This window comes from Sminthopsis crassicaudata, chromosome 4 (assembly GCF_048593235.1).
Source record: "Sminthopsis crassicaudata isolate SCR6 chromosome 4, ASM4859323v1, whole genome shotgun sequence".
NCBI classification, from domain to species: Eukaryota; Metazoa; Chordata; class Mammalia; order Dasyuromorphia; family Dasyuridae; genus Sminthopsis; species Sminthopsis crassicaudata.
Window position 1 is genome coordinate 439,888,501 of NC_133620.1, and position 23,628 is coordinate 439,912,128.

A 23,628-nucleotide genomic window follows, 5' to 3' on the forward strand; every position below is an offset into this window, starting at 1 on the left:
TGCTTCATTCACAGGAATTCAGTCAACAATATTTAGGCAGGGAAGTATACAACAAATAGCTAATATGGATTTATTTGTGGAAACTGAGGAATTTACAATGTTGATTTAGGATCAGATTATGGCCACCCAAGATGACGGAGCACAGATTTTTTATTCAATGATCACTATACAAAGAAATAGAAGCAATGCAACACATTGCTGAAGGCTACAAAATTTAGCATCTACAGAATATGTAAGGGCAGCAATAAGGCATAGTGGATAGAGCACAGATTCGTCTTTCTGAGTTTGTCCACTAGCTCTGTGATTCTAGGCAAGTCACTTAGTGCTGTTTACCTCAGTTTCCTCATCTGTCAAATGAGCTGGAGGAGAAAATGGCAAACTACTTTAGTATCTCTGTCAAAAAAACTCAAAAAGGGGTCACAGAGTCAGACAAGATTGAAAAATGACCGAACAATATGGAATATCTTACAAGACATAGCCCAGTAGCTAGAATTATTCACTAAAAGCTTTCTGTCTTTCAAGAACTGACAGATACAAATATATACATATTACATATACAAATACAAATCTCAAAATGCCCTGGAGAGCTCAACCAATAATCTGTACCAGAACTGAACCATTTGATCACAGACCAAGCTGTTGCCTACAATTTCTCAGTCGTAACACTGATCCATAAAAATTTAAGAATTTTTAAAATTGATGCCTCCATACCAAATACTCATAATCTCTTAGCTGTAAGGAGGGGAATGCTTTGAAAACTGCTGATATCAAGAATAAATCAAATTCATGTGGGAATAGCATGAGGTACATAGCATCCCCATCATTCTATCTGTTGTAGGGAACTATATGGAAAATGCTCTTACTGGGCCTATAGAAAATAAGCTTAAATCTTCATAGTTTTATTCAACTTCAAAAATGTATTTATTTTACCCACCTGTGCAATAGTCCATAGAACTTTAATATAAAATAATAATAGCAGGATAATGACTTGTCCCTTTGATCAGGAGTATGCTAGGGCCAGTTTGTAATAGCTTGTGAGAGCTGATTATTAAATTTTCACTGTGTCTACTTACATCTCAGAAATTGGCAAATGCTACAAATTAGAATTTGCTCTATTGTTGTGTTGATTATCCATCCTTAATAAAGTATCGGACACAATGTTTATCATTCAGATTAAAACTTTAAAGTGTGTCTTCACATATTTGGCTCTAGAGAGATAAAGCCAGAAAATCCTACCCAGGACTTAAATTTCATTAAACAAGATCAAAATTCTTTTTCTTTTAAAAATCTTTTAAAATGTATTGCTTTTTCTTTTTACATTATAAATATTTATAGATTATTCCTAACTTATAAGAGGTCTCTTTTAACAAGTAAACCAATTAAATAAAGCTAATCATATTTCATCTGAAAGAGAATACCACAGAGAATGATTTTTTCATGAATAATTATAACATAAATATAGCAACTTGAGATTGGCAAAGCACTTTATATCATTTGAGTTTTATAACAACTCAGAGAGATATTATAGATATCAATCTTCCTATTTTATAGATATAACCCTTGCTTGACCAGTTCTTTATTATTATTATTCTTTATATAACCATGACCTGTTTGGGAACCTGATCACTGCCTTTGTTTATGTTCTCCATAGAGTTCTGGCTCCTACCACATTCTCATTGCTAGAATTTCTTTGTATTCACTTGGCTTGTACCCTGCTCAATATGTCCCAATCTATGCTGACAGGTATTATGACTTTAATATCTGTTATGTGTTCACTTTAACCTGGCAACACAATGGATTTCTTATATCTACAGGGACAGCTCTCTTCCATGGTTTTCTGATAAATGAATAATTTGCTGCCCTTCTCTTGTCTTCTGCCATTTCAATCATTTGGTACAAACTCCATATCATAGAGGCCAAAGAGGTCATGACTGCTGCTAGGCAGTTAAAGCTTTAACAAGAGAAGGGCAGAGAGAGTTAAAGTGTAAGAAACTTGGAAAGATGGGAAGGGGCTAGGTTCTGAAGAACTTTAAAAGCCAAACAGGTAATTTTAATATGTGGGTGAAATATCATAAAATGATACAGCATTTGTTATAATTGGGTTATAGTTCCCAGAGTGTGTGTGCAGAAGAAAAATTGGGTAACATCCACAAGAGAGATGTCTCCTTACCCACACAGTTGCCATATTTATATGCCATCTTGATAATTTCCAAGAGGAGCTATAAACTAGTTTATCCCAATATTATGCCACAAAGACCATGTAGATAACTCCTCAATAAAAAAAGAAAATCCATGAACCTAACACAGAATTCTACAAGATCTCCTCAGTATTCCGAGTTCCACAACAAATTGAAAATCCCATTACTTTGGATTCTGTTCTAGCCTCTAAGGGGATGATATGATTGACCCACTCTGTTCTGGATGTTTCATCTACATCTTCATACAGTGAAGAAGTTGGGGAACATGTTCATTCTATACAGAAAGACCAAGAAGAATTTGAGAATTCCAAATTTCAGCCTATTGATTGTATTCCCTCCTTCGAGACTATCTCCTGATTTCCAGATCTTAGTAACAGAGCTACTAAGACAGTATTTAGTAACTCCTTTTTTTATAGGGTTTATATGATATTCTAGAGGATTGTATTCTGTCTTATATCATATTTGACTGAGATACCTTAAAACATGAAAAATGGTTAAGAGCTTGAAGATGAAAAATCAAAAACAAAAAATAACAGAGGTTAGGCAATTATGATTTTATAGGTCACCAAAAGTGAGAAGGGAAGAATTTTTTTTTTTCAAAAAGGGAATGATAGTATCAAATGTTGTCCTGTCCTTGACTTCACAAATGAAACTAAACAGGATATCCAGAGCACATCATACAAGAACTGCTTAGTCAGCAAGTCCTTGTCCAGTCAGTTTTACTGATATATAATTATTTTTAATAGCACTCCTCATTATGCACGTCTTTAACATTTTCTTTGGAAAAAAGTTCATATTCTCATAATCAAAGAAAATTGAGTCTTTTGGTTCTATGTGTGAAATCGACTTGTTCCTAATATAACTCTCAGTGCCTTCCAATTTTTTTGTGTGATTCCAAGAAATTTCTCTGACAAAAGAGAATAAAATTATTCCCTTCCTAGCCCCTATTGGATATTATCTTCCACTCATTTGATGTTATCATTAGGGGAGGGAGGCACCCCATGGACAAAGTACTGGACCTGGAGTTGGCAAGGTTTGAGTTCAAACTGAGATTCAGATACTTCCTAGCTTTCTCTCTGCAGAGTAGAGGTAGTATGATCTCATCAATAAGGCATAAGATCAGACAAGACATATAACAATGTCTGTCTCAATCTCTTGTCTGTAAAATGGGAGTAGTAATAACACTTACCTCTCATACTTGTTCAGAGAATAAAACTAAATAATATTTGTAAAAAACTTTAGAAACGTTAAAAGTCTGATAAAAATGCTAGTTATTATTATTAGATAGAACTATTCTGAATGTTCTATTCCTAATCACTCAGAATTAGTTCACATTGTCCCCCATGACTAGATAGTCTTTTTCTCCATCTCTTTAACTATTTCAATTCTTACCCAACCTTTAAACTCAATCCAAATGCCATCTCCCCTAGGAAGCCTTCTCTCATCTCCCTAGTTATTGATAACCTTTCTTCCTCAGCCCTCAAATAGCACTTTATTTTACACCTCTCTGATATACTTAACATTTATTGTTCTATGTATATTCATCTGTGTGTAGAGTGTGGTAATTTGGTTATTCAGGGTATGTGTGGAATAATGGGGAGGGGAGACATAAAACAAACCAGTTTCACCCAAGGCTTTTCAGCTTTGTCTTCATGTGATATGCTTGGAGCATAATTGCTATCATAAAAGTGGAAAGGTGTTGAAAGGAACTTTCTCATTCCAAGTCAGAAAGTAGACTGAACTCACAGAGAGGTTGCCTGAGGCAGAAACAACGAAGTTAAAAGACCAACAATCTCAGCCTGAGGGTGTCTGCTGGCTCCTTGTTGACTGTAGCCTATAGAGCTATGGCTCCAAGAATAGAACTTTCTCCCAGCAGGAAGGGGTGGCATAGTCCCTCCAAAAGGCCAGAAAACTAACAGAGAGCAGCAGAGGCCTCCTAAAACCAAACAGATGAGTCTCCTAGCTCAGGGAATAAAGCATCCTTTCCAGAGACATCATCACAGGATATCAGGGACATTTCACAAGAGCAAACAGCAGCTTCAGTCGCTCCATTTGCCCTTGTCTGTTCTATCCACTGATGCTCTCCTTGTGTCTTCTCTGCACATACATGTATTCCCCCTTTATATCCCTCCATTCATGCCTTCTTTCTCACAGGTTATCTGGTTACCTATGAGAGAGGATCTCCTGATATGTCTGGGCAGACTCTTTGGTCACTGATTTTGCTGTGTTGTTGAATCTACAGCCTTTGCTTTGAACTAGTATTTCCCCTGACTGGCTCATAAAACAAACACATCAGTAAAGGATCATGAACTCTGATTTTGACTGAATGTTGGCTCACACTCATGCTATGGCTCCAAACTGGGGGTGGCAGTTATAGCAGGTCATAAGTGAAGGAGAGTCTCAGGTGCGACATCTATATATTCTGACTAGATTTTATACTCCATGAAGACAGGGATCTCTGTTAGTGCCTAATGCAATTTCTATTAAGGGGGCACTTAATAAATCTTTATTGAATTAAAATTTAAACACTGGAATTTGTTGGGAGGTTATTTATTATCCTTCATTCTTGAAGAGGACCCAAATGACATCACTACATTGGTCACTGATTTTGTTCTGTTGTTGAATTTTTTGTCCTTTGCTTTGAATTAGAATTTCCCCTGACTGGCTCATAAAACAAACACATCAGTAAAGGTTTAGTGTGTCCTACTGTGATTGATCAACCAATATGAGTTCAGGAGGCTCTTCCACAGGTCGGACACAAATAGAATCCATGAATATCTAGGCAGAGATATTGCTAAATTTGTGCATCTTCCATTTCTTTTGAATTACTGCAGTTCTGCTTTGCTCATAGGACACAATGCCTTCTTTGAAGCAGGCCAACCGTGCTGGGTGGTCCCGTGCCAGTGTCTCCCATGTCACATAATCGATTCCAAAGTTCTTGAGACTTTGAGAATATTCTTGTATTTTTCTTCTGACCATCATGTGAGCACCTGCCTTGCATGAGTTCTCCATAAAATAGTCTGTTAGGCAAATGTACATTTGGTATTTGAACAAAATGGCCAGCCCATCAGAGTTATGCTCTCTTTTGGCAGATGAGTCAAGGAAAGACCTCGGTATCTGGTACCTTATGCTGCCAGGTGATCTTTAGAATCTTCCTAAGATAATTCAAATGAAAGAAATTCTGTTTCCTGGCACATGCAGGTATTCTGTCCAGGCTTTACAAGCATACAAAAATGATTTCAGCACAATAACTCACTAGATCTTCAGTTTGGTAGGCAGATGAAGATCTCTTTTCCCCTACATTTTTCTTCAGGACATTCCAAACACTGAACTAGTTCTGGCAATGTGTGCATCAACCCCATCATTTATGTATCTATCCCTAGAAAGTATACTGCCAAGAGAAGTGAACTTATCTACATTATTCGAAATTTCTCCATTTTGGTATAATTGGTGCCTCCATATATGGATAGGGTGGTGCTGGCTGGTGGAGAACTTCTATTTTCTTGGTGATAAATGTTAGTCTATATTAGTACAAGGACTAGAGATTGAAGCAAAGAATTCTTTGTTGCATCTCAGCTTCAAATCTGTAAACAAATAATCATGCACCAACTATCCCTCCACTTGAGTCTTGGCTCTAGTCATTTTAAGTTAAATAATTTACCATCAGTGTGGTAGATATATTTACCTTCATGCAAAGTGCCTGACTATATTACTGAAAATATTGTGCTAAAAAGCATGGAAGCAAGCATACAGCCCTGCTTTACTCCACTGATGGCTGGGAAAACATAAGAGCAGTCAGTGCCTATTTCCCAGAATCCCACATTTTTTCTGCTCCACTGTTGCCTACCATATGTTGGCTCAGCTTTTTCTCCAAGTGAACAATGAACTATTCTCACTCAGAAAAGTTCTCTAATATGATGATACTTAGTTTTCTGGTAGTTGTCTTATCTCGGAACTGCTGCTTTTGCTGAATAAGAATATTTAATTTGGAGAGAATAAGTCCATAATAAGTCCAATCTAAAAATTGCCAGTGTTTGCTGTGAAGGTGCATTCATGAAGTTTTATTGCCTTTAGGTCAATGAAAGACAGTGTTGGTGATGAGAAGATCATGAGATGCACAAATCTTTAGTAGTAAGTGAATCTGACACAATTTCTCCTAAGAACTCCCTGCCATGTCTGATACTCTTTGTCAACTCTTGCATTAAAATCATCCAGACTTGTTCACTTTTAGCAGCTCATAAGAGTTTGTTACTGTGTGTCCAAATTTGCTCATGGGAAAGCCAGCCCCGTGCCCTGATTCATAGACTAGGAGTAAGGAGGTGGGACTCGCAGATGGTGAAAACAGGAGTCCAATTTATTCAGGATCACACCAGGGTTAATATACATGTACTAAGGTTCACGTAATCGGTTACAAATTACTACTACCTCTGTGTTCTAACAATAGTCAAATAGCGTACACAAAGGTATTCAGATAGCAGGTAACAGATAATAGAATATCTGGCAGATATCCTCCAGATACGTCTTTTAGAAGTCAGTAATCATGCCTTTCTCCAAAGATTCTTGGTACTAGTAATCAGCAAGGTTAGACATGTCTTCTGACTCCTCAAAAGGCCTGCCACTTGCAAAGGGGATGGAGAAGCTGAGCCAGACTTGATTAGCAAAGTTTTCCAAGGACAAAACGGTCTTTTCCAGGGATCCCTTTACTATCTGTGGCTCTTGACAATGGTGGAATCATATGTACCGATGATGATCACATGGCACTTTCTTAGAAATGGTGATCACATTGTCACGAACCTGTCATTTGCTCATTAATTATTAGGCTTGTTGAGTATTTTAGTTTTGATTGTAAAACCTACATGAGCTTCATAGCACCTCCCTTCACTGTGGCCACGCCAGAAAGAAAGAAATGTATATCCATCTCTGACTGTGGTAAGCTAGCCTTCATTTGCCAGCCTTGTTTGACTTAGGGGTTTTATCTGGATGTGACATTTACTGTGTTTTCTCACAAAAGCTGTTTGTCTTTCAGGTCTACTGGATTTCATGTTCTACATAAGCATACACACCCTATGTACTCATGGTAAGTAGAATCATCTTTGCAGAAGTTTTTGTACTTTTTTGTGTTTATTGCAGGATAAGGTCTATACCTGTTGTGGTAGGCAAGTCAAGATTGGATGAAGGAGAAGATTTTTAGGGTATCTTATAGCCTCTTCCTCACTTGAGGAGGTAAATAGTTTGGTCCTTCAGAAAAGCTGCTTAGACACCCAAGGGGCTGCCAAATCCCTCTGCTTTTTGAATCCAATGAGATGACCTTTTGGCTTGGGCTACCTGTGGGCAGGGTTGTAACTATAGTTCCCAGGGTATGCACCCTTGCTGCTTTTTCACTTAACCACAGGACTTGGAAATAGATAAAAATGATAAAATAAGATGAGTGATATCTTTTGACTTGGCATAAATTGAATTTGAGTTGGAGAAAGTCATCAGTTTCACTCTCTCTTCCAAAGTCATCAATATCCAGTGATGAGACAAAGTCAAGAGGGTGATGGCTTGAGATGCAGTGGATAACCATGGCATCTGATGTCTAACCAAGCTCTAAGCACTCCATGGCACCTGCTTTTTAATTGCTTTTATAGCTTTTGGAGCAAATTATTCTCATTTGCCCATTCCACATAGGGAAGTCTTCCCATGCTTGGTACAAACACCCCCTAACTCACTTGATCTACCCTCAATTTGATTTAGTCTATCTGCCAAAATGGTTTACCAGGTTGCACGTGCTTCTTGGAGATACAGATGAGAATTTGGTGTATCGAGTAGACACCAAAGTGGGATGAGCAGTCCTGAAAAGGGCTAGACAGTTCTCACACTAAAAGTACTAGGCTTCCCTGAATATACCCTACACCCCAGAAAAAAAACCAAATAAAATTTCAGTATGTAGCAAGTAAAGCTCAGAAATGTTGATGAAGAAATAATGCTGGAAAGGCTCCAAAGAGATGATTCTCAGGGTCCCTTTGAGCTACAACGTTTCATGAAATTCGACCCTGGGGAAAAAGTAGAGCTTCCTTGCTTAAGGCACTAAAGAGGAGCTAGTCCAAGAACTCAAGAGAATAATCATTGGGAATAAAGCCTACTCTGACCTCTAGGGATTGACCAGGTTAACCTGGAAATCTTCAAACCTTTGTCCCCCATCTCACACAGCTAGAACCCAAGAGGTGAGGCATGAAGTTAGAACAGTCAAGCCCAGGATCTCAAAACCCCAGTCACCTTATTGCAGACACCGAAGAAGCTCACTGCCAAGCACTGATTCCACATTTGTTCTCAAGGCTAAAACAGGAGCTTTTCAATATTATGTTCATGAAATTAATTTTCTTTCCATTCAAGAAACCACAACCTCTCCTTTGTGTTTTACACCTAGTTTCTATCATCCATTTTCTTCTTTTTTAAAGGAGAAAATTCCAAAGCAAGAGGTAAGTTACATTTCTTTAATTGACATGAAACTTCTTATTATTTTCTGAGTTTCCAAAAATAATTTTATTCTTTATCCTGGAGAAATTGTGGGTAAAAATACTGTTCTCACCACAGGTGAAACCCAGGAATAATGAGAGGCAATCAAATTTGTTTTCAGTAGGGTTTACGTAAGGTAAAAACATCAAGTCATTTTAATTGAAAAAAAAATCAGTCATTTCAGCCATATATTAATCCAGTCATCCTCAGCTTTTGGTACAATGTCAGCCACACAATTGATTCTTCAGTCTTTACTGGGTTTTTTGGAAAACATGAATTACCTACAACCTCAGTCTGTGTATTTTGCTTTGAAAAGACATTTCCTCTAAGTTTGTACAGCAGTCACACAATGAACCCATTTTTCTAAATTAAATGATACCCTGTGAAACGCATCTTCCCTATACCAATATCAAGAAAGGAGAATTTTTCTTTTGCCCCTATAGGAGGTGCTTACCCTAGCACCTGAAGATATCACTTTTCAATTTGATTCAACAGATAGTATGAGCATATAAAGCATGATACAAAGGTTACCTGATCCTTGTCCACTTGAAGTTTATAATTCAAAGAGAGAAAAGACACTTTATGTACAGTACAGATAAGTGTATTATCAAAGCACAAAAGGATTCCAAAGGGTAACTTGTGGATCAGGGTGACGGAGGAGGTAGCATTTTAATTAGGCTTTAAAACATTGGAAGAAATGTAATAGGTAAAGATAATATTCTAAGCATATGTGAGCAAAGTATGGATGTGGGCAAGTGCAGGACATGTTTGGACATCTGAGTACTTCCTGTGGTTGAAATATAGAATCTGTAAAAGGAAGGAATGTGCAAGACAAGGACCTTGAGTGTTAGGCTATTTTCCCAATTTTATTCTGTAGATATTAGAGAACTATTGTAGATGATAGAGCAGAACATGAGTTATTGTTGTTGGTCTTTCATGTTTGAAGTCAACCAACAACATTGTGGGTGATGTCTTGATCTATTTATGAATGGATGGAATAAGGCAAGGTTGCACAAAGTCATCAGCTTCACTCTCTCTTCCAGAGTCATTGTTATCTAGTGACAAGGCAAAAAACAGAATGGCTGGAGATGGCCCGGGATGCAAGGGATGACCTTGGTGTTTGCCATGTCTGACCCAGCTCCAAGCACTCCATAGAACCTGCTTCGACTGCCTTCATGGCCATTAGAACAACGCGTTCTCACCCACCCATTCCACCAGGTGAAGTCTTCACATGCTTGGAGTAGCATCCTACTGTTCTTGTTCCATTTGAGGACAATTGGTTACTTTCAATTTAGTTTAATCTGTCAGTCAAGTGGATTTACCCAGTAGGTGCTACAGCTTCTTGGAGTCACAGGTGAGAATTGGGTGACAGATGGACACCAAAGGTAGACGAGCAATCCTGAAAAGGGCTCGGCAAGCCCTCACAACAGAAGTACTTGTCTTCCTTGAACAGACAATATGCAGTTGGGTAGCATAGTGCAGAACTTTTTAAACTTTTTCCACTCATGACTCCTTTTCACCCAAACATTTTTTACATGATCCCAGGCATATAGATATATAAAATAGGAATACAAATCAAACATTTACTGATAATAAATCTTAATTTCATGACCCCACATTCAGTTATGAGACCCCATATGGAGTTATAATCCACAGTTTCAGAAGCTTTGGCATAGTGGATAGAATTCCAGGAGCTCTTAGTGAATTCAAATCTGGGCTCAGACATTCACCAGGTCTGTGATCTTGGGCGAATTATTTAATGTTATCACCAGATAGATCAGTGCCAGCATGAAGGCTGCTCTGAAGGGAGAAGAGCAGAAGGAAGAGCTTCTTTGAGACTACTATGGTAATGCAGGCAGGCACTTGGTGATAAAGCCCATTAGGAATATTAGGAAGAATGGAAAGGAAAAATACAAGAGATGTTTTAGAGGGGACAGGATTTGTTTCTCAACAAAACTGAGTGGGAATAAAAAAGATTTTTTTCTTTCTTTTTTTTTCTTTTTTTTTTCTTACAGCTTTTTATTTACAAGATATGTGCATGAGCAATTTTTCAGCATTGACAATTGTAAAACCTTTTGTTCCAATTTTTCCCCTCCTTTCCCCCACTCCCTCCCCCAGATGGCAGGTAGACCAAAACATGTTAAATATATTAAAGCATATGTTAAATATATATGCATACATATCCCTACAGTTATTTTGCTGTACAAAAAGAATCGGACTTTGAAACAGTGTACAATTAGCCTGTGAACGGAAATCAAAAATGCAGGTTGACAAAAATAGAGGGATTGGAAATTCTATGTAGTGGTTCCTAGTCATGTCCCAGAGTTCTTTTGATGTGTGTAGCTGGTTCAGTTCATCATTGCTCTACTGGAACTGATTTGGTTCATCTCATTGTTGAAGAGGGCCTCACTCATCAGAATTGATCATCATATAGTATTGTTGTTGAAGTATACAATGATCTCCTGGTCTTGCTCATTTCACTCAGCATCAGTTCATGCAAGTCTCCTCAGTCCTCTTCGAAATCATCTTGCTGGTCATTTCTTACAGAACAATAATAAGGAATAAAAAGATTAAGCAAGTCCTGCTGTTGACTGGTGTGCCCATCTCTCTACTCCTTGAGTTGATAATTCCACTAAACTAGAAGTTCCAGTAACATGTTTGTTAGTGCTTTTTGGTGTGGTAATACCTTGCAGATAAAGATTTCGGAGTCACTTGCATAGACATAATTGAATCCAGAGAATTGAATGATATTTTCAAGAGACAAGGTAGAGAAGTGGCTGAGATTAGACTCTTCAGGAATACATTCCTTCAGAGATCTGTAAGGATATAGAATGAATGGTTGGAAAGCAAGGAGAACTAAGAGAATGTGATAGCTATGCTAATCATAATAGCTAATATTTATATATGGCTTCTACATGTCGGTACTGTGCTAAGCCCTTTAAAGTTATCTCATTTCATCCCACAGTACATCTGAAAGGCAAGTGCTATTAAGGAAACTGAGGTAAACAAAGGGTAACTTGCATAGAGTCAAAAATTAATAAGTGTTGGGCTTTGAATTCAGATCTGCTCTCTCCTCCTCCAGACAATGATCAATCTTCTATTTTCATTTCAGCTATGAAGGACATTAAAGAAAGGGGAAATGAAACAGTTGTCACTGAATTCATCTTCCTGGGGTTTTCCAACCACCCAGAACTTCAAGGAGTGTTCTTTTCAATATTTTTCATTGTGTACCTGGTAACTCTTCTGGGTAACTTTCTCATACTAACAGCAATCAGAATCAATCCTGTTCTCCACACCCCTATGTACTATTTCCTCAGCAACTTGTCCTTCCTGGACATCTGCTACACCTCCACCACTATCCCTAATATGCTGGTAAATTTTTTCCGAGAGAAGAAGACAATTACCTATGAAGGTTGCCTGTCTCAGCTCTTCTTCCTAGTTACTTTTGCAGGCTCTGAGGGTGTCCTATTGGCTGCAATGGCTTATGACAGATTTATAGCCATATGTCATCCATTACATTATCCAGTTCTCATGAGCAAGAGGGTCTGTGCCTACTTAGCAGCTGGGTCCTGGTTGTGTGGGTTAGTGAACTCTCTGACCCACACAGGGCTGACAGCAACTCTCACTTTGTGTGGTCCCAACCAGATCAGCCATTTTCTCTGTGACATCCCCCTACTCCTGAAGCTCTCCTGCTCAGACACTTCAGTGAATGAGTTCACCCTCTATGTGTCCAGTGCTACCATTGGTCTGAGCCCCTGCCTCTTCACTGCTGTCTCCTATATCCTCATTATCTCAGCCATCTTGAAAATCCAGTCTGCTCAAGGGCGTCAAAAAGCCTTCTCCACCTGTGCCTCTCACCTCACTGTGGTGGTCATCTTCTTTGGAACGGCCAATTTCAATTATGATCAGCCCAGCTCAGGCTACTCCCTAGATGTGGACATACTGGTCTCTGTGCTCTTCTGTATTGTTACCCCCATGTTAAATCCTATTATCTATAGCCTGAGAAATAAGGAAGTCAAAGTTGCCTTAAGGAAATTATGTGAAGGGTGTTTTTTTATCCAGTGATTCCAGATCTTAGCCTGGGGTCCATGAACTTAGTTTAAAAAAAATTTGTTAACCGTATTTTCAATATAATTGGTTTCCTTTGTGAACCTATGTATTTTGTACATTTAAGAACACTCATTTTAAGGTCAATATCACTCTTCCTATATAAATGATCTCCATGGTGGGAACAAGAGAGAAAGTTTGAAGGAGTACAATGCTAGAGAGTAAAACAAGAGTACATGACTATGAGCTTCAGTTAGAAAATTCTTGAGAACAAGGAGGGGGCAGCTAGGTGGTGCAGTGGATAGAGCACCAGCCTTGAATTCAGGAGGACCCAAGTTCAAATCTGATCTAGCTGTGTGACCCTGGGCAAGTCACTTAACCCCAGCCTCAGAGAAGAAAAAAAAAGGTGTTGGGAGAACAAGGATTGGAATTTGTTTTGGTTTTACCTTTCTTTTGATATCTCCTGCCCTTGGTATATAGTAGGTAATTAATGAAGAGATCAATGTAATCTTTTATGTTGGGGGAAAGTGGAGGAGTTTCTAAAAGTGGAATGGGCTAAATAATTATAATACAGAAAACATATGTTAAATTCATTTTCAAAAAGTATCACAGTTGGAGGGGAAAGAGCCTTACTTCCTGGGGTTTGTAGATGCCTAACATACTGTTCTGTGATATTTACGTTTTGGGGAACTATATGTCTAAAACATCACACATTTCACGCTGTTATATTTCTATAATATCAAGTCCTTTAATGAGCACCATTTCTGTATTTCTCTTTCATCTATAAAATTAACATAAGTTGTTAATATGCTTGCAAGCTTTTGACTTCTTACATGACACTTTCAGAAAATTTTTATCCTAGCATATATGCAATAAAATATCTTCTAAAATGTGCCATACAATTGCCTTCCTACAATTTGGCAGGCACTATATCATCTCCAGAACTTTCCGTGAACCATATACTACTTTCTGGAATCAATGATGTGTCATGATTGGCAAGAAGGTCAAAATAGAAGTCAGAACAGGTGAACATGTTTGAATAAATTGACAAGGTAGAAAAGGTATGAAGGAGGGAAGGAAGGAAGGAATGGATGAATGTAAAAGCATTTAGTAAAAGCATAACTTACTATTTATTACTAGTTTTTCTTAGTCTTGGGAACACATATAAAGAGATAGCTCTTGCCCTCAAGGAGCTTATATTCTTACAAGGGAAGATAATATATACAGAAGAGCCCTTTCTCTAAACAAGAATTGTACTTACCAGGATTTTATCCCACTCCAGGATTGGGAATAAATAGGTGGAAACTAGCACTAGCATAAAAAAGAAGACAGAGATCCAGAGATAGAAATATACTGGTCTTAAGAAAGGTTATTATATTACTGGCATGATATCCATCATACTTCAATGTCTCATTCATGAATTGATACTTCTGGGGGTAATATATAATAGAAGACCCCACCAAAAAAAGATAAAATTAATTCAATAAACAAAGAGAAAATAAAACATGGGGACATCTAAACAACAACAAAAAAAATGAGATATACTAGGGAGTTCAAATTTGGTACTTTACAAGCTCTATTCCTCTGTGACATAGAATCAGAAAAAATGACATAAACATTCAGATATATATACTGATGTGCTAAATGATGAGAACAATTTAAAAAATTTCAGGGTGAACATTTGTACCTCAGAAATCAAAACTCCCTTCCAAGCCAATTCCCACTTCCTGTTGTTGTGTTGTTTTTTTAATGACCCAAGGGCTAAGAATGGTTTTACATTTTTAAATAGTTGGAAAAAATCAAAAGAAGACTATTTCATTATTTCATGACACATGAAAATTATACAAAATTCAATAAATGAAATTTCAATGGAACATAGTCAAGCTCTTTCATTGGCTTATTGTCTATAGTTGTCTATGTTCTATAATGGCAGAATTGGATAGTTGCACCAGAGGCCATATGTAACCCTCTCCAGATCTCTACACTACACTACAAACCAGTGATGTAGTTAGAACTTAACAGCATCCCATTCACCATACCATGACATTTATTTTTTGTAATTTAGTAGTTTATACCTATAATGTCAAAACAAGAAGAGAGAAAGAAAGTTTTATGATTTTTTTTTTTGAGTTCAAGGTCAAGAATGACATTTTTTTGAATGAGAACTACCTTCAACTATTACTTTTGAACACTAAATAGTTTTGAAAATTAGCTTTTTCTGCTGAGTTGATGTTAATGAATTCAGCATAAAACTATGATGAAAAATAGCATTCTTTGTGAAATTTACATACAGTAAAATCAATTTAGTGACAACTAACATTGTTTGAATCACAGATAATGTCAAGGTGCTTTATACACTTCTCATGCTGTCAAAAGGTAAAATGAAAAGAGTAGAAGACTTCTACTCTCACACATATTTGCAGCAGACATTTTCTAAGCTCAAACTATGGTTCCAGTAGCCTTTTGTAGACCTTGATGCAAATAACAAAAGAAATTTCCATACGTAATTAATCTGCAATGTAATGGTCAAAATAATTTGGTAGAGTTCGATATTAAATGATTTCCAAATGGTGAATATATTCAATTAAAATTACATGCTCATGGGTGGATATTGGTATTTGACAATACCCATATAAAAGATATTTTCAGAAATGCAATAATAAAATCCCACTAAAAATTAGCATTATCAAATGAACATTTGTAATCAATTTTGATAATAAGAAACATTAAATTTGAATTGCAGTTAAATAAAATGTCATTTCATACACAGACACACACATAAGAATTCCATTATCATTCGTAGGCCTGTAATTACAAAAAAAGATACATAGTTATAATTTTTATATTTTGAATTTTCAAAATTCTGCAATTTGAATTTTATAATTTGATGTTTTTAATAAAAATATTTGTGGAAATTTATTTTTTCTCTTGTAACATAAGCTGTTCGATATTTTTTCAGTCATATCTGACTCTGTGACCCAATTTGGGGTTTTCTTAGCAAAGATACAGTTTGCCATTTCCTTCTCCAGCTTATTATACAAATGAGGAAAATGAGGCAAAGAGAGTAAAGTGACTTGCTTAGAGACACACAGTTAGAGTGTCTGAGACCAGATTTGAACTCAAATCTTCCTGATTCCAGGACCAGCACTCTATTTACTATGCAACCGAGCTAGCTATGTTATATAAGTACCTCCATCATAACCTCAATTTTGCCTCTTAGCCCATAAAACCTAAAATATTTACGATTTGGCTCTTTGGAGAATAAAATTTTTCCATCCTGGTCTAGCTTTAAAAAGTGCCAATAATGCACTTATAAATAAATGTGTAATTTGTCTTCCTGGAGAGTCCAGTTATTAACATTTACTAGCAAACTCTTTTAAATATACTGTGTGTCTATGTATGAAATAACATTTTTTAATGAGGCTGGGTTTAAGTGACTTGCCCAGGGTCACACAGGTAGGAAGTGTTAGGTGTCTGAGATCAAATTTGAACTCGGGTCCTCCTGAATTCAGGGCTGATACTCTATCCATTGTGCCACCTAGCTGCCCCTCTTTTAAATATACTGTGAGCTTAGGAGGAATGTACTAAAAGTTTCAGGGAATGACATCACTAGACTTAATTTTAGTAACTGCAGTCCTATAACAGTAATGATAATGTTGATGATGATAGTTTGGTATTTATATAGCAAGCACTTCAAGATTTGCCAAGTGTTTTATATTCATTATCTCATTTGAACCTAGCCCTTATATTCTCTTTCTCTGTATTTATATAAAAACTATATATAAAATATATATTATATATGTATATTTATGTTCCAATTCATGACACAATACAATTCAAAAAAAAGTAGGAATAATAAAGAGGACATAATAAATGAAAACTTCTTGGAACAAATGACTACAAAAGAATATTATTTAAGCTAAAATTTAGGCTGTGGTGCTGGAGTAGGAAAGCAAGATTTCTAAAAATACATTTATCTTGTTGAAGAAAGGTCAAAGATCTGGAGAAGTATAGACAAAGAAAGAGAAATCAACAATTTAAATAAATTCAAGGAACTTTAAGTAGGTGATAATCAGAAGAAGGAAAGCTGGTGGAAACTGACAAGTATCAAATTACCATAAGCAAAATCAATGTCAGGAACAAAATATTAACTAGAAAGGAGGTACAAATCAGGAAAAAAGAAATAAATAGATGTAAATTCAACAATTATTATCAGAAACACAACTGGATTTTTAGATCCATTAAAAGTAAAGAAAATAGGATAATGGATAAAAAAACAAAGCCCAGCAATTTACTGCTTATAAATAATATCTTTAAAAAGCCATACATAGAGTGGAAATGAGAAACTGCAACAAAATCTGCAATGTTTTCTAAAAAAGTATTAGTTATCATCACACTATGATTAAGCAAAAGTAAAAATTGACACTGTCAAGAAGGATGACCAAAAAAATGTGTAAAGGGTCCTTAGACAATAAAACTATTGTCACCATTAACAGTATTTGCACAAAATACTATACAACATCTAAATTCACAAATATGAAAAGAATTGCAAACAATCTATAAAAATTGTGTGAGATTTTAATGTCTTATGGAGAAGGATAAATCTAACAGAAAGAAGAAAATGTCATCTTCTGAATGGGAACAGTAAAGAAAATACATATTCTGAGCATTTTTGGTACCTTTACAAAAGAGGCACAGAAAATTATTAATAAACATAAACAGCAGAAATAAGAAACATACCATTTTTAGACCATAATGCAATAAAAAGCAACAAAGAATGAGGAAACAAAAGCCAAACACTGAGATATAATAATGATGTACCGAATGAATGAATACTAGTTAATATCATTTCTGTTGTTAGGTCTATTCTGAATATCCTGACTCTTCATTACTACTTAAAACTTGTTCTAGCAACTGATAACCCTTTCTTCTTAGACCCAGGATAGTACTTTGTTTTAGTAAATCTATCTAATATAGTTTAATACTACAAGAAATGGATTGTTCTGTGACAATCAAGAGGTCTCTCTCTTAGTCATTGCTGGCAAGATTTTTGCCAGAGTCCTTAATAGGCAGATTGTTCCCTTAGAAGATGGTCATGTACCAGAGAGCCATTGTAGCTTCAGAAGGAGTTGAGGACCTGCTCAACAATTTCAGAAAATTTCAACAATTTCAGGAAAAATGGCAGAACAAAGGTCTGTACCCAATGTTTTTCAATCTGGCAAAAACCTTAGATTCTATTGGTCATTAGAGCTTATGGAAAATTATGTCAAAGTTTGGTTCCCTGGTGTAGTTCATCAGTATTATACATAATTTTCATGATAGCATGGCTGCCCAAATTCTGGATAATGGACAGTCGTCTTACACTATGCCAATCACTCTAGTTATCTGTAAGAGAGTGTCTGTTGGTTTGTTTGGGAAGAATCACTGGTCATTTATTTTGCTGTGCTGTTGAATTGTATATTCTTTCCTTTGAATTAACATTTCCTTTAATTTATAAGTAAAAGAAATAGAATGAGAAAGGATCACAAACTCCGATTTTAAGTGAATATTGACCTACATTCATAATATGCCTCCAACCTGAGAGTCTTGGGGGTACACAGGCAAAGGAGAGCCCCAGGTACTATAAGTATTTGTACAAATTAGACTTTAAGCTCCATGAGGGCAGGGACCTCCATCAGTGCATAGTTTGATGCAGTGTAGATCCCAATTTCTCAAACTGTGTCACTACCCCATATGGGATCTCATAACTCAATGTGGGGTTTGAGAAATTATAATTTATTATTAATAAATGCTTGATTTGTATATATATATATTTTATATACCTATAGACCAGGATCATATAAAAAAAAATCTCAGGTAAAAAGGGATCATTTGTGGAAAATATTTAAAAAGACCTGATACACAATTACAAATCTTTAATGAACAGAGATTTTAAATGCCAGAATTATATAGGAAAAAATATATAGGAAGACCAGAAATGTTGACAAGGAAGCAAGTCCAAAGAGGTTTCAATGATATAATTTTCTGGGTCCTTTGCACTTACAAAGTCTGGCATCCTATGACCCTCAGGGAAAAATAAAGCCTAGTTGCTTGAGGCACTCCAGAGAATCTAGTCCAGAGCTTCAATAAAAGAACCTCAGGGACTAAAGCCTACCCTGGCCTCTAGGATTGACCAGGTTAATAGGAAATAATCTAGTTTATAACTTGGAACTCTTCAAGTTCATATCCCCCATCTCACACATATTCAAGCCCTGAGGTAAAGTTAGAGCAGCTAGCAGAGGACCTCAAAATCCAAGTCTCCTTATTGCTGTCACTGGGGTAGCAGCTCACTGCCAGGTGCTGATTCCACCTCTTTCCTCAAGACTAAGGCAGGAGGTTTTTAATATTATGCTCATGAAATTAATTTTCTTCCCATTCAAGAAATCACATCTACTTTATATTTGTTTTATACCCAATTTCATTCACCTATTTTCTTTGGATTTTTTAAAAGGAGAAAATTCCAAAGCAAAAGAGGTAAGTCACATTTCTTTAATTGAAATGAAACTTCTTATTTTTTTTCTGATTTTCTAAAATAATTTAATTCTTTATCCTAGGGAATCTGATCAAAAAAGAATGTTCCCACCACAAGTGAAACCCAAGAATAATGAGGCCATCAAATTTATTTCAGCAGGACTTAGGTAACAGAAATACATTTGGTCAATTTAATTGAAAAAAAAAAACCAGTCAATTCAGCAAAATACTGTTGAATTGCCACTATAAATGCATTAGAAAGATGAGGCTACATCAGTATGAAGGCTGCTTTTGAGAGAGTAGAGAACAGGGAGAAGAAGACCTGCTTTGAGGCTGCTGGAATAATGCACTTGGTGATGAGGGGCAGTGGGAGCAATGGGAACAGTAGGGAGAATAGAAAGGACAGATTTGAGAGATGTTTCAGATGAGAATGGACTGAATTTGTTTCCCAACAAACCTAGGAAACAGTACAAGAATAAACAAATCTTGCTACTGGCTCCAATACCCATCTATCTCCCCAAGATTTCCATTCCACCAGAAGCTCCAGCCATGTGTTCATGAGTGAACATCCTTTTTGTGTCTAGGACTATCTTGGTCTATTTCTCTACTCAAAGCTGCACCCCAACCCCAATGGTCCAGATCTCAACAGGATACTCTTCATAACCTGGTGGCAATTTACTATCTCCAGATGATAATTTTAGTTATGGGGATATTTTTGTAAAGAGAGTGTTCCTCTTATCAAGAGAACCCCAAAGATCCAAAGAAATATTTGAATTGGAAAGAAATTTAGACATCATTTTCTATGGGAGGAAACTCAGTCCCAAAGGGTTAATTAAAGATAATGTAGACAAGGTCATCTGATCTTTAAGTGTCTCCTCTGTTTTAAGGTCAAGTGCTCCTCCCACTCCACCTCCTGCCTCCAGTCACCTTAAAACATCTTATCCACAGCACGTATTTCTGAGCAGGAATCAAACTACCTGGGCTTGAATTTGGGTTGGTCAATGACTCCCTGTGTGATCTTGGGCAAAGCACTCAATCTTAGACTCAGTTGCCTCATTTGAAAAATAGAAGGGATACATAGTATCTGAAATGAAGATATGACATTCAGGTGCTGCTGTCTTGGAGAAAATGTAAAAGTGGAGGCATGGTCATTAGCAACTTTCCCCAAGAAATTTAGCAATGAAAGAGAGGAGAGAGGTGAGGGGTCACCAGAAAGCAAAAAGAATAGAGAGAATGTGAGACCCTAATGGTTTTTTTTTTTTTTTTTTTTGGTTCCATAGATTTGGGAGTTTCTCCCAGGGTGCAGATTGAAACCATTTTTTCCTGTTTGTCCTGGGCTGCTTTTGTATAGGTTATCCTGAAATGTGCTAAAAGCTTTCCTCCTTTTCTCCTAACATCTGAGTGCAGTTACCTTTGAGACACTCTTACCATCCACCTTTCATCTCTCACTTTTCCCATAAACACAGCCCATGTTTTCTTTCTGTCAAAGTTCTTTGATGAGATTGTTCACGCAATTTGTTTTTTCCATTGTCCTATATCAGTTTCTTGTAACCCACTTACACAGCTCTTCTCCACTGTCTTCAGGGTGATGCTTATCTTGAGTTTTTTGGAAGTAGTGCTTCCTTCCATGCAGCAACACTTGTATAATGTTTGGGTTGAAAAGATGGGAGTTATTTTTATGGGAAACTTGAGGTCATTAGAAATACTTCACAATTTCCTAAATGCAGTTGACCCCACAGCACAAATCAACATCCATCTGTATTTCCTGTCCTAGATTTATGTCCTACTGAAAAACTCTGATCCATTCAGATTCACATCATATCTTGGACAATAGATAGTCATTATCCATTTGATCTTTTCTGTGATAACAATAGTTGATACTGATATGATATGGTATTATAGCACTAAGCTTTCCAAAGTACTATATATATCTTGATCCTTACAGCAACCCTGTGAAGTCCATGTTACCAATATTATTATCCCAAATTTTGTAAATGAGGAAGTTGAGATTCAGAGAAATTAAATGATTTTTCCAGGTAAGATAAGGTCACATAGGTTGTATTACTTTTCTGCCCAAGTGGAAAGTCCAGGACTTGAACCCACGTCTTCTGGTTCCAATTCAAGAACTCATGTTGGCTTTAGTTCTTACCATGTTTTCTTACTTTCTAATTCCTGCTTCCATCAAGAGATGAGTAACCACATATAATCCATTTCTTTCACTCTAAACCTCTTCCATTCTAGCTCTTTGGTTCAAGACTCCAAATATATTGGGATCTATGGCCGAATTTCATTGTGTCCTGCTCCCTTTGCCATGATTTTGACTCTAATACTGTCTCTTTATTCTCTTTCATCTAAAAAAAGATGACTGTGTTGTTGCCCAATAGGCAATCCATAATTATAAGGATCAGAATTTGGGCAACCACAAGCTCTATTCCTGCTAACTCAATAAGATTGAGGAAAAAGATCAAGCAACAGAAATATTGCTTCTCAAGAGATCCTCCAGAGAGGATTATGGGAATGGAGGTCTGTATCCCTGAAGAAGGGACATGTAGTAAAGAGTACACATATAATCAATGGTAGAGTATACAGAATGAGAAGCAGAATAAGATTTTATCATAAGGGCTATCCAAATTTCCTTTTCCTTATATTTATGGGTTATGTCTCTGTGGCTTGCAAAATGTATTGCTTGTTATTGAACTGTGCAATTTAATCACTTCATGTCTTGGAGTTTGAAGCCTATAATTGTTATTGTTATATTACCTGGAGATAATCTATGACTTTTTCAATTGGCACTTATTTCTGTGTTCAAAATTCTGGGGATATTAATTGTTTTTAATGATATTCAGGTTTTTGACTTGTCATGGTTTTTTTGGGTGGCCTGTAATCCTTAAGTTGTCTCTTCAAGTCTTGTTTTCAAAATCAACGTATTTTATCTATATGCAATTCTTGTACCATGTTTATAGATCTCTTACTATTATTGGTTTTTGCTTCTTTTCCCTCAAGTATATTTGCTTTCCTAATCTATTGTTTTCTCTTACTTTTTTTTTGGAGACATCTCTGTAGATTCAGGATCTAGAGATCGATTTCAGAGTCATTTGCATAAAAATAATTATAGTTGAAGAATTGAATGAGATTTTCAAAGGAGAGAGAATAAAGAAGAGAAGTAGAACAAAGCCAGATCTTTGTGGGATATATTCCTTCAGTCTGAAAAAGAATACAGAAAGAGTAATTAGAAAAGGAGGAAAACTAAAAGAATGTGATAGCTCTGAAGTCAAGACTTGGAGAAGCAGTATATAGTTTTGGAAAAGGGAAAAGGTCCCAAATTCCTCCTACATAAAATGAAGGAATTACACTAGCAGATTTTCAGCTCTCTTCAGATTTGAAATATAGGCTTCTAGGAGCCTTGCTAAAAGGAAATGTCCTGAACTATTCTCTATATGTAGTATGATCAGGATTGTAACTTCTCTTTCGAGGAGAATCAGATGAATCTGGCCCATATTTAACTACCAATCTTAAATGGAAATCAGAATGGACGAAATGCTCTCCATAGTACTTTCATTTAGGGTGTCTGTTGGCAATGCTAGTTGGGCTGAATAGGCCATTAATTGGACCTAGTGTGGTCCATTCATATATTCTTAGATTCTCTTGAAGTACAAAAAAGTCATGGCTTAAAAAGCATTAGAACCAACTTTATAATCACAGCATAGCTTTTGTCCTACCTCATCTGTGAGCTAACCTGCCTTCCCAAGCATCTTTGCTTGATCTTTGCCTGTCATTTCAGATCCAGGTGGGATGAAGACAAATTTGTTTCCAGCAGTGGATGATCCACTCTGAACATGGACAAAGGTCAGCCCTCTCTAACAATTTTGATAGATATGTCTAAAATCTGGGTTCCTCTCAAATGGTGTGAATGAGATAAGCAGTGAGTTAGCATTTGCATTTTATTTTCCATATCCTCCAGGATATCATATAATTACACGTTTTTTAAAAAAAGTACAAGTACAATCTCCTGACATTCAATTATTCACTCCAGTGAAGGGAGATCATGGGGATAGAACATTGGACCAGTAGAAGGATACAGGAATGTATTCACATCCCCAGTCAGGGAGATCTGAGGGATACTTGGCCCTGTGATTCAAAAAGATACCTAATGTCTTCTTCCTTCAAGGCCAGTTATGAGTCATGCAAAAAATTCCTCTCATTCTTTTTTTATAATCCAACTTAATCACCTACAGGTTATGATTGATCTTTGGTTATTCCCCAAAGTAAACTCAGCCTCAAAGAATAAAGATATATCACCATCAAGAATGTTTCAAAGCAATCCTCAGATTCAGGAGGAAATTCCTAAAGAGAAGTTTCCTAAAAATTTTAAATA

The 23,628-nt window shown here is 36.5% G+C and overlaps 1 protein-coding gene across 1 annotated transcript; it reads left to right on the plus strand.

Annotated features, from left to right (window-relative positions):
- Positions 1-11,810: 11,810 nt before the first annotated feature.
- On the plus strand, positions 11,811-12,761 carry LOC141540933 (olfactory receptor 5V1-like). The gene has a single exon (XM_074264897.1). It carries the CDS (start codon positions 11,811-11,813, stop codon positions 12,759-12,761), a length of 951 nt encoding a protein of 316 aa, XP_074120998.1.
- The last annotated feature ends 10,867 nt before the right edge of the window (positions 12,762-23,628 follow it).

Coding starts and splice junctions, on each gene's coding strand:
- LOC141540933 (XM_074264897.1), top strand. CDS start 11,811: ATGAAGGACATTAAAGAAAGGGGAAATGAAACAGTTGTCACTGAATTC.